Consider the following 18,040-nt stretch of genomic DNA (forward strand, 5'->3'; position numbering starts at 1 on the left):
TGGAACCGAACCCAGCCAACACTATCTAAACCCACACATCACCGTCTAATCCCACTCATTGCCCAACCCACCAATCAAAAAAAAAAAAAAAAAAATCCATTGCTAAAGAGAGATCAATGGCACAGTGAAGAGATGAATCAACTCCATTTATACAACCCAAATCACATGAAATCAATCCAACTCCACCACCACCCACAATCACATGGAATCCACAACCAAAAAAAAAAAAAAAAAAAAAAAAAAGCCCAAACTTACATGTGATCTCCACCAGTTGACCTCATCGGTGAGGCCAAACTCCACAGTGACGGCCGATCTCAATGGCAACGGTCTATGTGGAGAAAAAAGAAGAAATAGAGAGAGAGTGACAAAAAAAAAAAAAAAAAAAAAAAAAAAAAAAAAAAAAAAAAAAAAGGGAAAGAAGGGAGAGGTGAAGATTCTAGAGAAGAAAGAAGGAAAAAAATGAAGTGAGTGTGAGAGATGAAGGGAGTAGTGGAGAAAGAAAGAAGAAAAAGAAAGAGAGAGAAGAAAGAACGCCATAAAAGAAGAGAGAGAAAATGAATAATTTTTTTTTTTTTAGCATTTTCATCCGTACCGTTCCAAAGATGGAATGATATTGTTCATGTGTGTAAAAAATTATAACATTTGGAACATCTCATGGGAGGGGTTTTTTGGTGTTTGGTGTGCCAAATGCCAAATATTTGGTGTTTGGCACACTTGATGAGAATGATCTTACAAACTATCTAAAAATGTGTTATTTCTCATCTTGAGTTCAAAAAAGAAAAAGAAAAAATTGTTTTGAAAAAATTATGACGGGCTTTATTAGAATAGATTAGGGATCAGCCACAGTTTGTTTTAACAAGAATTACTGTCTTTTGTTAAGAACAACATTGTAAAAGGGCACAGTGCAACGGCATTAAGAAAGTAGATTCCCAATCTGTACAGATAGTGGCAGAAAAACCATCTGGTGCTTTTACTCTTCCTGTTGTTGGTTCTATTTACTGCAGTAGTGCAATTGGCTCTGTTAGATGTCTCATGATAGAAAAAATTAATGAACACAAAATAAGATCAAATTGCCATAGAAAATTGTAAACCATCAGGTGCTACATGATACATCTGTCTTTTTTTTCTTGGAACCAAATAACACCATATTGAGAAGAGCAAATATGTTATCTTTGCAAGTAAGTACACTTGGTTATAAAGGTCAACGTTATAAGTCATAACATCTAATATCTTTTTTATTTATTTTGTAACTGTTACAACAATTGGGTTTGGGGGAATAGGAACTGTAACCTTGGTTGAGTTGGTTCTCCTTATAGCTACCAAACAATGCAATTAACTACAAAACTCTTGACAATACATAATCTAATATCTACCTAATATACAAAAGTGGAAACTAAAACAGGTAAAATTTTAGAAAACATAGAATGTCTCACATTTTGCCAAGTGGTATAGTTAAATTAGCACAATTTTATAGTTCCACAACTAAAATATTTCTATTCTGCTACGTAGATAACCTTTACTATTAACGCAAATCTATAGTCCTACAATTAAAAGACTTCTATTATGAAAAGTACTTTTTTCTTAATATTATTTTCCCCAAAATTTCACCATTAAGCATTCAAGCATTCCAAGATGACAAGACTTATAACTGTTAGAAGTATTAGTTAAATAATTAAATTTACCATATCCTAATAGCTTAAGCTTTTGGGATAAATAGATAATTTCACATGATATCAAAGCATGAGATCCTGAGTTCGATCATTGTTTCCTCCACTCTACCTCCCATTTAAATTTCCACATGTTGAGCCTCACCTATTAAAAGGTAGTTTAAAAGGTAATTTAACAATAACCTTGCTCCCAAAACCCCCTTCTTTAGAACAAAACCACAAATTAGTAGAGAAAATCTTTGCAAAGACCATAGAATTTTGGGTTGCCAAAGGTTCAAACGTATGAATGTTCATAAGTTCATTCACATATTAACTACATTAGCTCAATAGGGCCTAAGCAGCAATTAATACCAAGGGGAGGACCTGAAGGGTGGAGCAAAAAGGTTTTCTTGCGTACTGATACTATCTATCATATTTGAAAGAAATAAGTCACCTATAAATAATCGAATAATTTGTTGAACACAATCATAAGATCCTTCATCTGATAGGTATACATTAAGCACACAAATAAAATTAAGATAAAGAGATGAATCTTACTCAAGATTTGGCAATAGACTTTTGGCTTCTCTCAGAGCCCAACTCACAGCATAAAGTGTCATCTTTTTAACCTGTAAAGGAATGAAATTAACAGAGCCAAAAAATACCGATAACATGACTATTTATTATCCTATGGCCTATGTGATGGTCATCCCTAAGTAGATATATGTCAAACTAAGATAAACCCTCCATTTCATGTTTGCATTCAACACTAGTTTTGAGTCTTTTGACACTCCAAAACCTACTAGTATGACACAGACAAAATTGTTACAGTAGGTGCATTTAGCAGTGTTCTTATAAAGTATGCACAACATACAACATTTATGGTGCTTAACAATGCATGTGTTTTGAGTTCAAAGCTATTTCATGACTGGATGAAAACTAAGGCACTAAACATGAAAAATAAATGTTTATGATGCAACAAAAGGAAGAAAAATAACTAGTACCTCCAACTTGTCTTCCTTAGCTCTATGCTTCTTTGGAAGCAACCGAAACTCTTCAGTTAGCCGAATACATTCTTCAACATTTTCAGGAGATACAAAATCAAGTGCCACCTTTATGCAAGACTGAAAAATAGACCAGACATGTAATCAAGAAAAAGACAGAAAAACTAATAAAAATACAGTGCAAGTGATTAAGAAAAGATTTATTTATTGATAGCCACAAAGGCCAACCATATGGGAAATTACTCTTACAGCAGTTCATTAAGATAAGATTCAAACAAACTAACTCTATATATGTCTATAAAATGTATAACAAGTACAACATAATTTACACACTGCTTTTTGTTCCTTTATTTATTTATTGGATAGGTAATTAAAGGAAAAGTCAGTTTCAAAGAGCTCAAAAGAATTTTAAGCATCAACCAGGAAAATAGCATATCAACTATTCCAGATAAAAAGCCAAGAGTATTTGATCAAATGTAGATCATTCATGTCTAACTTGCCAAATGAAGAAGCTATTACTAGCTGATAAATTACTTGTCTATTTCTCACTTGATGAGGGCACCCTGCTGGAATAAAAACGGCTTCACCAAGGTATTGCTCAAATGTCCAAGGTTCTATATCTGCATAAAAAATTTGACATAAATAAAACCATAGCAGTGTATTGCAACTCTACAAGACTGACATGGAGAGATAGAAGAGATTATTACTAAACTCCTCCTTCAGTTGTTTTTTATGTCTCTCATTCAAGAAGAGAGTCTGATCATGAATAGGATGAACAACCTGCAAGAAGCATGTATAAGCAACTCAATCTTTAGTACAGAACATAGTTACAAATGACCAGCAATCATACTCACTGATTTTACAGGAAGATTTTTGATGTGGCGAAATTCCTCTTTGTGCTTTTCCAAGTATTTAATTAACTTAGGAACATCCTGCCTGCGGAAGATGTCCCAAACAGCACCACCATAGGCAACCTCCAACCGTTTTTTACTCTCATGAGAATCTCTTGATGGCTCTGGACTTGACTTTTTTGATCCTGGATCCTCCCCTTGGTCCTTTGCTGAAAGATATTTATCTGCCTTCACATCAAAATCCAATGTCCTTGATTTCTGATCCACAGTCTCAGTAAACAACTTTTTCTTATCATATAAATTTCTTTGTAAAGAGCTTTCCTCCAATTCAGAGCACTGCTTATTCAGACATTGCTTCCTTGTGTCATTACCTTCTAGAAATGAGTCTGTCTCACAAATATCACCACATCTAGAGAAATTGGATTTTTTCATCTTATTCCTTTGATGTTCAAGCATCTGAACATTTGTATACTCTGATTCAGTACTAACACTTGTCCGGTCATTATCAACAATATTCTCACCTTTCATACATTCAGCAACCATGATCTCATGTTCATAAGTTCGTTTAAGCGACTGTCCTCTAACTCGATCCCCAGCCTCATCTATTCTACCATAAAGTTCATGCAAGTCTTCAGTTGCATGTTTGTTTAGTATCTTTCTTATGCTTTTATGTTGCCAGGGAGCAATCTTCACCCTAGTCGTGTGTGTCAGTAAGTTAACCTAAACCAAATCAAATTACCATTACTATTGTCAATCACCATATACAATGTTATAAACAGAACCAAGTGACATTAAAAGGAGATCATTAACCTTAACAAGGACCGAGTTAGAAACCTGTAAATTTATGTAAAACAGGTACAAATTCCACATACAGGTTTCATGTAATATATATTTTTTTTATAATTAAAATTTCAATAAAGAAACTCAAAAGACAAGGGTAAACACCACCCATGTACGTACAATAGGTACGCAAAAACTACGGACTAAAAGTAGATCAATCAAGCAAGTCAGGTAAAACAGCAAAAGAAAACAACCTTGAAGCATTTATCCACTCAAACAAAGACTTGAGAAATAAAAACATCAGATCATGAGCTGATCTTTCACTACCCTCAAACATCCAGGCATTCCCCTCCCACCAAATACCCCATGAGGCAATGGGGGGATCTACACCAATCTCAGCATTACTGGACCTTTTGAAGTTGCCTTTCTAATTGGCTAAAAGCTCCATGACACCTTTTTGCATAACCCAGTACACCCCAAATAAAGAAAATACCATGGTCCAAAGCTCTGCAGCAACCATTCAAATGAGAAGTAGATGATCCATGGCTTCCCCATGCTGCTTACACATGCAACATCAATCTGTCACAACTAATCTCCTCTTCCAAAGGTTATCAGTAGTTAGGATCTTTCCCAAAGGCTGTTGTCCAAAGGAAAAAGCTGATCTTTGTTGGAACTTTTGGCTTCCATAAATTATTCCAACAAAAAGCAAAGGACTAATGAGTTATTGAGAGTTACAAATTTAATAGGATTTGACTTCAAAAACATTCTGTGAAGATGGTGTCTGGAGTGTATCCACTCCACCTAGTCTTATCTGCCCAAAATAAATCAGATCCATAAACAAGGCAATGGACTCCAGTTCCTAGTCTTGGACCGGGTGAACAACACAGACATCCCATTGGTAAACATCCCCTACAAAAGTCAAAATGCTCTCCACAAAAGCATGCTTATTACTTGCAATATGAAAAAATTCTAGGAAACTCTCCCTTAGCGGTAGCCCCCCACACCATTAATCATGTCAAAACCTGATTAAAGAGCCATCCCATCTTTGAAATTGATAAACCGCTTAAAAGCCTCCCAACCCTTCCTGATGTGCTTCCAGAGGCTTAACCCTGAATGCTGTTAGAACACCATTCCCTGCACATGCTACCATATTTATGGTCCACCACCCTTCGCCAAAAAACCTCCCTCTTAGTTGTGTACCTTGAAAACCATTTGCCCAACAAAGCCTGATTAAATTAGAATAAATTTTGAATGCCCAATCCACCGCCTGAAAATGGACCAAGTGGAATTTAAACTCATCTCCAACCCCACCCCATAGAAATCCCTCTGTAACTTCTCGATACACCAAGCAACTCGCTTTGGGATGGGAAATAAAGATAACTAGTAGGTTGGGTGGTTAGATAAGGTGCTCTTTATACGCGTCATTTGGCCCCTATAGAGAGATACATTCTTTTCAAAGCAGCAAACCCTCTCTCCAATTTCTCTATAACAACATTCCACATAGCTCTCTCTCCTTGAAGGTGGAGCCTAAGGGAAGCCCCAAATATGTCATAGGAAGCTTGGATACTCTGCACCCCAAAATATTTGACAAGGCATCCACATTTGACACTAGACCTACCAGAACCAATTCAAATTTCCCAAAATTTATCTTTAATCCTAAAATGGCTTGCAACCACACAAAAACATCTTTCAAATGCCAAATTCGTTCTGGATTAGCCCCACCACAAAAAAAGTGTGTCATCTGATGTGAGATCATAATCAGATTATCTAGCGGATCACCAACTGTAAACCCCGATATACAATTACCTTGCAGGGAATGTGATGGGATGTGAGTTGCTTAAACAAATTGATAGGTGATTTGGCACTTTTGCAAAGAACACCAAGTTCTCGAGGAAAAGATTTCAAAGGCTTATTTTCATTTACTAACAAAACCCCTCTATTATAATGCTTATACATGGATATTTATTGGCCAAGGGGTTAGATGATGGTGATGACATCATCCATAACTAACTCATATTGTCACATGCTAGAATACAATTGTAACTTCCTAAAATCTAGCATGTGCATGTACCTTTAACTAATTTTCCCTCTATTTTTCAAACACTACAACAAACTTAGCACATGTTGATTTAGCTACAATAACCACATGGAACATGTGAAATACAGCCCTTAGGCTTGACTTGCCTTGTGCCATGTCACTCACTCATGCCACGTCACCATACCAAGTCACTCACTCATGCCACATCACCGTGCCATGTCAACATCTTAGCACATGTTGATTTAGCTACAATAACCACATGGGACGTGAAATACTGCCCTTAGGCTTGACTTGCATTGTGCCACGCCACCATACCAAGTCATTCCCTCATGCCACTTCACCATGCCATGTCAACATCTTCCATTTATTGCATTAGACTCCTGCATCACTTGACCTTTCCAATAATCTACTCAAAGCCTCCATAATAATAAACAATAATGGAGATAATGAGTTTCCTTGCCAAAACCCTGTGAGCTATGAAAAAAACCACTCGGACTACTGTTCACATGTGAATATCCATTTCCTCCATCAAGAACTGAATCTGCATCGTCTGACTCATACCATGATCTATGCATTATTGGAAATAAGCGCAAAATCCAAAACCTGCCTCCCTCTAACAAAATCATTCTAGGGTTCATACACCACCTCTTCTAGCACCATTTGCAACCTATTAGCCAATACTTTGGCAATGATCTTGTAAACCCCAATGACTAAGCTAATGGGTTAAAAATCCTTGTCCTTTAGTGCACCAAGTGTTTTTTTGGGATAAGTGCGATAACGGAAGCATTAATACTCTTCTCAAATGTACCATGTCCACTTTAAAATACTCCAACAGGCTTTGAAAAAAGCCATCATGAATTCATCTGAGCCCAATACTTTATCTCCACTCATATTCTTAACCGCCTCAAAAACATCCTTTGTAAAGCAATTATCCAGCCAGCTAGATTCCTCATCATCAACAGCTGAAAAAGGCATACCATCCAACAGAGGGCGCCAGACTCCTGCTTCTGTATATAAATGTTGGTAAAATTCAATTGTTTGATCTCTGTCTGATCCACCACTAAATGCCCAATGGTGTTCTACAGTGTGATTTCACAAGACAATGGAAGAACTTTGTATTATCCCCTTCCTTCAACCAAAGCATCTAAAGACTTTTGCCTCCATCTAATTTCCTCCAACAGCATAATTTTCTAGAGTTCCACAATGAATTGTTCTCGTTGCATCTTTTTCTTATCAAGCAAGAATCTACTCTCCTAGATCTCATTGAGTGACTTAATGCAACATAGCAATGTATTTTTCCTTCCCATTAAATTTCCAAACCTCCACTTCGTTAAATCTAGCTTCAAAGCTTTCAACTTGTTGGCCAACATATAGCTAGGAAAGCCTTGAAATTGATAAGAATCTAACCACCACTTCCCCTTATAGGTAAACCCTTTTGCTTTTAGCCACATGTATTCAAATCTGTACGGTCTCAGACCTCATTGCATACTCCCACACTCTAAAAGAACAGAAAAATGGTCAGAGAGTAATTGCGGAAGACACATCCGCACCATCTTAGAATAATGCTCCTCCGTAGCTGGGGTGGACAACAATCTGTCTAGCATGTATCTTGAAAGACTATTTGATCAAGTGTAGTTACCACCCTCCATAGGAACGTCCATACGGACATGTAAAAATAAAATTTGATATCTTCTTTTTTCTTTTTCTTTTTTCCTTTTTTTAAATAAGAAGAATCTGTATAAATAAATCTTCTTTATGCAAAGGAGCACAAAGAAGTCAAAAAGTATAAGAAAGAAAAAGAGAAGTGCATAAATGAAAGCTTAAATGCAAGAGATAAGAGAACTAATAAACAGAGGGAGGGAATCACTAGATGTGAGTCCCATGCCCGAGAGCTATTAAACAAAGAACCACTAAAAGAAGAAAACAACTGGTACTCCAAACTATCCACATCCTCAAAAGTCTACCTATTACACTCCCTCCAAATACACTACATCAAACACAACGGAATTAAATTCCAAATGTTTGATGAGTGCTTCCCCCAAATAATTCCACCAACCAAAAAGAAAATCTGGTATTGTTCTTGGTATAACCCACGAAACCCCAAAAGATCAAAAAACAAGACACCACAACTGATGGGTCTTCTCACAATGAAGCAATAAATGATCCATAGTCTCCCTATAACAACGACAAATAACATACCAGTCAACAAAAGTGAAGCCCTTAATTCTCAAATTGTCATCTGTGAGTATCTTATCCCAAGCTGCAGTCCCAAAAAAAAAAAAAAAATCTCGCCGAGGGGCCTTGATTTCCAAATACCTTTCCAAGGAAGGACAATGGAAGAGGACCTCGCAATTCATTATAAAAAGAGTATCAAAATCCTCATTCTTCTTCAACTTCCATCTCATGTGATCCCCATGTTCAGTTGAAAGGGTATTGGGTTCCAAAATATGAAGGAAATCCACCACTAAATCCAACTCCCAATCATTCAGATCCCGAGTGAAACATACATCCCAACTCCTTCTCTCCCCCCACCCATTGCCTTGCAAGCAAAACTATACAAAGGCTTCTCTATTAGTGGCAATCTCATACAAAACAATCTTGCTAGAATTTTACTCTATTCTCCACCCCAATCTTGAACCAAGTATTATGGCTAAAAGCCTCCCAACCCATTCAGATGCCTCTCCACAAACCACAACCATGCACACCTCTAACCAACTTAGAAGTCCATACCCCCTACTCTTCCCCAAACTTCATAGCTACCACCCTCCTCCAAAGCCTTGTTTCCTTAGTCCCAAAATACCATAGCCATTTCCCTAATAAGGCTTTATTGAAGGTAGTGAGCTTCCTAATACCTAAGCCACCATTGGCCATAGCCATAGGCGCACACAATTTGTCCCATCCTACCAAATGTGACTTGAACTCAACCCCATACCTCCCCAAAGAAAGACCCATTGCATTTTCTTAAATTTTATTAGCCACATGAGTAGGAATGGTGAAAAGCAATAAATAATAGGTAGGAAGACTTAGCAACGAACTCTTAAGCAACATCAATCTGTCACCTTCTGCCACCCTGCCAATTTCATCTCAATTTTCTCTAAAATAGGATTCCAAATAGAAGTGGACTTGTAAGGACCCCCAAAAGGCAGGCCAAGGTAAGACTTAGGCAAAGTCCCAACCCTACAACCCCCCCTCCCCCCCCAAAAAAAATTCTCTACTAAAGCATGCACATTATCAACCGCCCCAATTGGAATCATTTCACTCTTACACACGTTAACCTTTGAACCTATTACAACTTGAAAACAAAGTAGCAACATCCGAATATGAAGGATCCGCTCCACATCTGCCTCACAAAAAAGAATTGTATAGTCTGACAAGAGATGTGAAACACATACCCTATCACCCCGCCTACCATTAGCCTTGAAACCTCGAATTAAACTTGCCCCCTCCACTCTCTTCAACATCCCACTAAAAAACTCCATCATAAATAAAAACAACATATGAGATAACAGATCCCCTTGTCTCAATCCCCATAAACTTCCAAAGAAATCAACTGGAGACCCATCAACCAAACAAGAAAAAGAAAAAAGAAACAGAGAACTAAACCATAGGTATACAAGTACGAATCCATTTACACCACTTCTCCCCAAAGCCCATCCTCTTCAACAAATCTAGGAGTGCCTCCCAATTCACATGACCGTAAGCTTTCTTAATATCTAGCTTACAAATAACCCCCAGAATCTTACTCTTCACTCGGCTATCCACACATTTATTGGCAATAAGGACTTAATCAAGTATTTGTATTCCACCCACAAAGTTATTCTGAGTTTCAGATATCAACCGATCTAAAACCCCTCTACGATTTGCCAATACCTTAGGCAAGATTTTATATACACACTCCTCGCCAAACTTATGGGCCGGAAATCTCTAACATTGGAGGCATCATTCTTTTTAGGGACTAAAGTAATGAAAGTAACATTAAGAGATTTTTCAAACTTACTGTATTGACGAAACTCCTCAAAGACAATTAAGACATCTTTTTCCACAACTCTCCAACAATGGTGAAAAAAGGCCATAGAGAAGCTATCCAGACCTGGAGCTCTATCTTCTTCCATATCTCTAACTACTTGAAGGATCTCCTCCTTCTCAAACTTCCTTTCAGGCCATCCCCTCTCTGTCCCCCCCCCCCCCCCCCCTCCCAAAAATGTTCAAACTCCAAACCCTCCACAAAAGGTCTCCACTCCTCTATCTCCTGATATAGATCTTTATAGAACCATACTACTTCGGCAGCCACCTCTGACAACTCCTCATATATCACCCCATCCATCTCCAAAATACCCTAATAATTATACCTTCTATGGGAGTTAGCTATCATGTGGAAAAACTTAGTATTATTGTCTCCTTCCTTGATACACAACATCCTCAACTTCTGTTTCCATGATATTTCTTTTAAGGAAAGAAGATGTTCTACTTGAGATCGTACTTCTACTCTTGCACATTTCTCCACATCAGTGAGTCCACATTCTCCTTCCTTTGAATCTAATCTCGCTAGATCCTCTAGTAATTTTTTCTTATTAATACCAACATTTCCAAACACTCTACGATTCCATTGTATAAGATTTTTTTCAAAGCCCTCAACTTTTTGGTGAGCACAAAACTAGGCGTACCAAAGAAAGAATGTCAGATTCCACCAAGATTGAGCTCTATCCACAAACCCTTCCGTCTTTAACCACATATTTTCAAACCAAAAAGGGCTTTTCCCCCTCGCCATTCCCCCTGCCTCCAAAAGAATTGGGCAATGGTCTGAGAGGGAATATTCGCCAGATCACACCTAGATAGTGTTCCTCCCAATCATGAGAAACCAAAGCTCCATCTATCCTAGACGTCAAAGGTTGGTCCGTACCACTTGACCAAGTATATCTCCCTCCTTTTAAAGGCAAATCAATCAAATTAAGATCCTCAATAAACTCTAAGATTTTTTCCATAGCTGAAGTCAGTGATGATCTTGAACCTCCCATCCGCTCACTTGGAAAACGTATAATATTGAAGTTCCCAATGCAACACCACGGTGCCCTCCAATATTGCTAAATACCAACCAACTCATCCCACGTGTTACCCCTCTCATAATCATCATTTGGGGTATCACATTTTACCTCTCTCACAATCATCATTTGGGCCATATACCCCTGAGCAAGCCCACACAAAACCATCCACCACCCCTTGCCACTAAACTGACATAGAAAATGTTCCCACCATATCATCCAATTTTTCCAAAACCCTTCTATCCCACCAGAAAAAATTCCCACCATACTTCCAATTTTTCCAAAAGGGCAAGCTAGTGCTTTAATAATAAACAATATAATAGAAAGGTTAGGGGGTTGAGAAGCTATTGCTTGTTGTCTATTTCACAAGCCTTTAATGCCCCATGCTCTAACCTCCTTCTTCCATCTGTCCACGAGGCTGTAAAATGAGCTAGGGGAGTTGTTTCAGACGAATGCCATGGGGTCCCTATGGACAGGGAGATAAGTGAATCATTGCTTTTGGGAACACGCAGCCCTCTACTATCCATCCCATTGCAATCTATTGTCTCATACTGTACTATACTATATTGAATTAGACCAGATGTGTCTATTGAGTGGGAGAAAGGGAGAAAACTATAATTATATATCCTTCATTTTCATATTGATAGGGATCCCCATTCATTCTGGGCCTATCTAAAATAGAATCCAATACTTCTTGGTTGTGAATATTTTAATATGACAATCAGCCCCGTGGATATCTTTGCTTTGGAACAAAACAATTAGAATTAGGTTCGCAATCAACTATAATGTGTATTATCCATATGGGGGATCTTTCAGTTGAGAAATCTAGATCAAACTTGGGGTCTTCTTGAAAATGGGAAGATCTAGGATGAGCGGCCAACCTCTTGAGAGAGTGATGTGCATGGAATCTTATTGCTTTCATTTTCTATTTTATAATGGTAGGTGCTGCATTTTTCTGGAAAAAAAAAAAAAGACAGTAGCAAAAGGAATACCGTTAATCAAGAATTGACGATTCATGCCAACCCCATCCGCAATTGCTACTACAATACTAATTTGAAGAAAGTGATCTGTACTAGTGGAATAAATGCAAAGTGACTACTGTCTGCTGATAAAGGGAAGACAATATACCAAGCTTGTCCCATTCAGCAGTCAGGTACGGTCCTCCAAGAAGCAACCCAGTTGGTATACTCTCCATAGAGGAAATTGGGCTGCAAGGTGAGTCACTCTAAGGCGGAGCTCCTTCCAAATGCTTCTTTGATCCGGAAGTTCTCACAAAGAGAATAAGATGCTGCTCCCCCTGTCTTTTCTCACTTTGCTAATCTTCCCCTCTAATGTGGGATGGGCAGCAGCGGGCACAGGAGGAAGAAACCTAAGATAAGAGTGTCTTCTCTTAGTAAAAGTGCTATAGAATGCATACAAAAAAACATCAAATAGTTTGGCCCAAAATGCTTGCAACACAATCAGGTGAGTATTGCCAGAGAAGCGATAACTAATAAGTCCACATGTGCAAGGGTATCATAAAATGATTAAAGTATGGAAATTTAGAGTAATTAATACTGTTAGATTAAAAGTTATAAGAAAGCAAAAAAAACCACTAACGGCTCATAGAGGATAACCTTTACCATAATATTGTGGTTATATGATATCAAATACTTCATCCCATTTCTTTGTCCCTTTTTTCCCTGATTTGTTAAGTAAATTATTTTAAAGGATAAGAAACAATACAACAACAAAAGACTACTCTGTCAAATCTTACACAAGAATTGATGGGTAGATTTAAATATTTCCAAACATAACAACATTACCGCATCAGACATATCACAGTGCAGCTTTGTGACTGAATCCCCTCTACCAAGCTCTTCAGGAAATCCATATGCAATATATGTTTTGGGTCCCAAATCAGGTTTCAGTGAGTCGTCAGGAAGTCTAGTAGCAAGGTTCAATGGACCTAATTTTGGATCAGTATAGTCACTGTAGGGGAGTGCTGCAATAAATTCAGCATTATGCCTGGGCAAACGTTCCTCAAATAATGTTGATGAGGGCCAATCCTTCAATTTCAACATCTCTGGCCAGCTATCTTCATGCATACGGCCCTCTAAATAGCCTATGAAAAATTGGTGAATATTAATCTCAACCTACACAACAATGAGATCTCATCAATTCAAAATTATCAGGTGCAGATATCGTAAACCTCTTTGCATGCATTTTACTAGAATAACTAAGATTATTAAGATAAACAACCTCACACCAATCCAAGCAATCAATGGCCTTCACACTTCGTGTCTCATCTTTGAACTTAACATGGCCACCTGTTTCTCTAAAAGCCCTCCACATGACCATAGGTTCCCAACTAAGTCCAGATGTCTTGTCAAGAACATTTCTAACTATCACAGGTTCACCCCTCATCCAATGTATCTGAAAATGATTGGTTTCATCATTTGCCATGTCAAAAGCATCCGGGCAGAATAAGAAGTTATCGTTACTTTTCTCCCTGAAAGCCGCCAGTCTAACATTGGAAACTATATTATTGTTCCCCCCAGAAACATTTGACTGGCATGTACTGCATCCTTGAGAGTAATCAACATTTGGAAACTTGCAATTGCTAGTAAGATCCTCTGCATTCTGCAGCAGCTTCATTACCCAGTTAGCTTTAAAATTGCGTCTCAACTCCAGTTTTGCAGTACCACTACCTCCACGTTCTTTTGGAGGGCATGGAATGCTACCATCAGTATTAGCTTTCCAATCAGGATAGTGACAGGACATATAAGCTTTAGAATCATTGGAAGCAGGGGCCTCTTGGCTCTCACACCGATGCCTTTTCCTTGGCACACTAATATAGCCATCTCCATCAATAACTTGAGAATAAGCTTTTTCTACAAACTGTTGCTGAGATGCTTCTGCTTCACTACCTCCAGGCTGGTGACCTTCCCTTAGCTCTCGACAACAAGTGAGACACAGATCATAAGAACAACTTGGGTTGGGGCAGCTTCGGTGGTAATCAACAATGGATGTATTGCAATTGTCACTGAGAGAAGACAAAACAGGGTTTTAATGTGTTGTGATTGTGTATATAAACAGCTTACAGAGATATAACTCTCTGGATGTGCTCAGGATTATGACACAGAAAACAAGAGAGAGTAACATTGAAACATGTGTCAAAATCATTTTTATGATGCAGCTAGCAATTGCAAACAGCAAGGAAAACAACAGACACAACCACTAATCAATAAATTCTATAATAGCTCACATAATACTTAGATATCTAGTAACAACTCCACTTTCGTTCATGCCTAGCAAACTAGCACTGGTGTATTGATTGCTCCTTGGACCTGCCAATTTTATCAATTCGGGAGTTAACAAAGTTCTTGCTACAGTTTGAAAAACCAAAATAACAGACAAGTTGGTAATGCAAAGAACGTCAAGATGCATACACATGCAGAAGAATTGAATTTATGAAACAAATGTTATACAAGTCTGCATAATAGGGAAAAAAAAAAAAAAAAAAAAGTATGAGTAGGGTTCAAATTAACTGGTGTAACTTTTATCCGATAAATATTAAATTCAGCGTGCCTGTCAAGAACAAAGAGAACTTGTAATCCAATGGTGCAATTTCAAAATATTAATCCAATAAATCTTTATTAAGTGATGTAACATTAACTATAACTTGATCCTGGCCCTATATGTGTGTGCACATAGAAGGTCATCAATCAATCCAAGTTAGAACACTCAAGCTCAGCCTGTCGGTGTGTATACAAGTTCCTTAGCACAAAATGAGCTCATCCCAAATTAAGCTTACATTCCTTTACCCAACTTCAGCACAATCCATTCAGTGAGAGCCAGGAAACCACTCAATGAAAATTCATTGACATTGTATTAAAGAATTAGAACAACGTTCTTTTTTCAAACAAACCTCAAAATCTAAAGACCTTAAGACTATAAATCTAGAACTGCAGAAAACTGAGGTTGCCTCATAGAAATATAACAAGATGTAAAGCACAAAAAAGGTTTCATTGTGATTGGGCCCAAGCCAAGCTACAGTGTGACCTAAGCTTGACCTGAAAATTTTTCACCATGCTCATATTAACCATCGTTCAAAAGAATTTAGGACAAGCAGGTCACACATGGATCTCCCCACCTAATTTCGTCCCACAAAGTTACAATATTCCACCAAACACAAACACAAGCAAACTCATGTGTGCACATAGAACTTGACCACAATGAGAAGAAAGATTTCAGATATCAAATGTAGAATAGATAGGAGTAGCAGCAACTATAGGTTACAAATCTTCTCACATGCAAGATGAAACAAAATTTCCAAAACCTGTAAGTCCTAATGGCAATGGAGGTGGATGACAAGGATAATAAAATGGCAGCATTTTATATTTATTTATTTAATTGACAACAACAGATAATTGGTAACTACAGATACTAAGAAAATTCAACATCTAAATTTTGTTTCATTTTACTATCAAAAATCGCGATAATGTACCAGTACAAACGCTCTTTTTTGTCCAGTTTATTTCTTGTTATATCAATTTCCTTCAATTGAACACCTGAGAAAACATTGAAATGATAATTTAGAGAGTAAAAAGGGAGTCAAAGCTCTGTTTGCCATTATGTAATATTAGTTTACCTCGTATATTGGATTCAATCTCTAGTTCAGATCTCTGCTCATTGTGAATATGCCTGAGAACTGGCAGAGTTTTATGTAGCAAGTAGTACAGCTGCCGCAATTTCACAGTGACATCAAGTTCCTTATGGCGAGGCTGTTAGAAGAAAAACAAGAACAATGATGCCAAAAGAACAAAACAAGTATAACCCACAATTGAGATTATAATACAAACAACAGGAAAGAGAGGGCACACCTTCACAACCAGAACCTCCCTCAAGCAAGCTTTGCAATTGCAGTTGCCACAACAGAATGGACACGCAATCGCAACTTCCTCTTTTGTCTTCCCAGGGTACCTATGTTATTGGGAAGTCAACACATATGATCATATCCCAGATAGAAATTTTTCTTAAAAAAAAAAAAAAAAAAACATTTATCATTCTTCTTACCACTTCTCAAGGCACTCATAGCAATATCGCTTCCTATTACAATTGGAACAGCAGATAACAACGCTCTTATCACTCCGCTGACATTGATGACACATCAAACTCTCTTTCTTGCTTTGGGAAGGCTTATCCTGAAACGCAATGCTAATAAGCTTGTTAAAATGGAACACAATTCATTTGTTGACCAAAAAAATAAACCAGGCCATAAAAAGACACTATTATCAAATAGTTTAAACTAGACCTTACTTCTGCTGGACTAAATTCAATCCCATTGTGTTTGGAGATCGAAGATACATCTTTCAATTTCGGACCTTCGGTTCACATGATAAAACTAATTTTCCAAGATAGTTGCATTATCATAATGCAATAATCTCAAAACATCTATGCATTTCATTTTTATTTTTAACAATGAGACACACACACGTACACACACAAAATGATTTTTACATAATTGAAAGAATAAAAATGTGTTCAATGCAAAGGTTTTTAATTACCATAGCATTAGGTGAAGGTGCTGAGGTCGATTGTCCTTCACCGGAGTCAACTCTCTCTACCTTATTATAACACGCAGATTGTTCCATAACCTTCTTCTTCCTCTCACTGGTATCGCTATGAGTCTGATTTCTCTTTTTCTTCTGATTCTGTATCTGCTGAGCCAAATGCTTGTCGCAGTAGGGCTTTCCAGGCGACGCTTTTTCAGTGCACCGCCACCTGTTGGGTCCGGCGCTTCCCTTGCATCGTCGATCCTCCTCTCCCATCAGGATGTTGATTCAGGATATTTATTTATTTTTCCATCGTTGGAGTCAGAGAATATGGAAAATTATTAAGCATTGCTCAGACTCAGATAAATAAACTAAATTTGTTAAAGGAATTAAGACCGATTCAAATAGACTCACTGACTCGTACTGGAGAGAGAGAGAGATACATATAAAAAAAAAAAAATTTGTTCTGACGTCAACATGCATACATATGCATTACGTTTAACGGCCCCCATTTCATTTCTCACTCACCTACTTTGTTTGTTTATAAATTAAAACTTGAAATTAGCTTCCCTTGCATGGAAACTTGAAATTAGCTGAGCAGGGATTTTTTTTTTATCTTGCCAACAATCCTTTGATGTGGCCGGATATAGCAAGCTAAAATTACTACGATGTCCTCACAATTTTTTAACAAGACAAAAATTTACTTTTTGCAATTTTCCTCCATTTTTTATTTCATCTAGGGGTGCATTGGTCGGATTGGGTCGAGTTGAAGGGATTTTTTGATCCATCATGATGGGTAAAAAAAAATTCAACCCAACCCAACCCACATGAGTCGAATTAAACTCATAGGTTTGACAAATTATTATTATTATTATTAAATTTAGTAGAAAAAAATATAAATATTAATATATTAAAAGAACCTAAAGATTAGTATTAATGTAACTCCTTAAAGGCAAACAATACTAATGATTAAACAACAATAGTAATTTATTAGGGTTTGTGTGAACTAATTGGCTTTTATATAGGATAGGAAAAACTGGTTATTTTAAAAATTTTATAAATTATATAATATATTATATATATTAAATTAGTATTAGTAGGAGGAACTGAGGAAGTGTTGCTCTACAGCTGGTTTTTTTAAAAAA

General features: G+C 37.3%; 1 protein-coding gene across 6 annotated transcripts; it reads right to left on the minus strand.

Annotated features, from left to right (window-relative positions):
- Positions 1-629: 629 nt before the first annotated feature.
- On the minus strand, positions 630-17,303 carry LOC126721169 (lysine-specific demethylase JMJ27). Of its 6 annotated transcripts, none has more exons than XM_050424192.1 (13): positions 16,908-17,303; positions 16,417-16,544; positions 16,224-16,323; positions 15,992-16,124; positions 15,848-15,911; positions 13,600-14,383; positions 13,164-13,493; positions 3,505-4,221; positions 3,358-3,430; positions 3,200-3,270; positions 2,651-2,770; positions 2,205-2,275; positions 630-998 (listed from the first exon to the last, which is right to left on the minus strand). In XM_050424192.1, the coding sequence occupies exons 1-13, from the start codon at positions 17,169-17,171 to the stop codon at positions 992-994; spliced, it is 2,862 nt and encodes a 953-aa protein (XP_050280149.1). In that variant the 5' UTR covers positions 17,172-17,303; the 3' UTR covers positions 630-991. The 6 variants fall into 6 exon arrangements, 3 of the variants coding, with proteins under 3 accessions (XP_050280149.1, XP_050280148.1, XP_050280150.1); XM_050424191.1 differs by having other exon boundaries at positions 3,185-3,270; XR_007653854.1 differs by lacking the exons at positions 630-998; positions 2,205-2,275 and having other exon boundaries at positions 3,185-3,270; positions 3,363-3,430.
- Between the last annotated feature and the right edge of the window lie 737 nt (positions 17,304-18,040).

This window comes from Quercus robur, chromosome 4, assembly GCF_932294415.1.
Source record: "Quercus robur chromosome 4, dhQueRobu3.1, whole genome shotgun sequence".
NCBI classification, from domain to species: Eukaryota; Viridiplantae; Streptophyta; class Magnoliopsida; order Fagales; family Fagaceae; genus Quercus; species Quercus robur.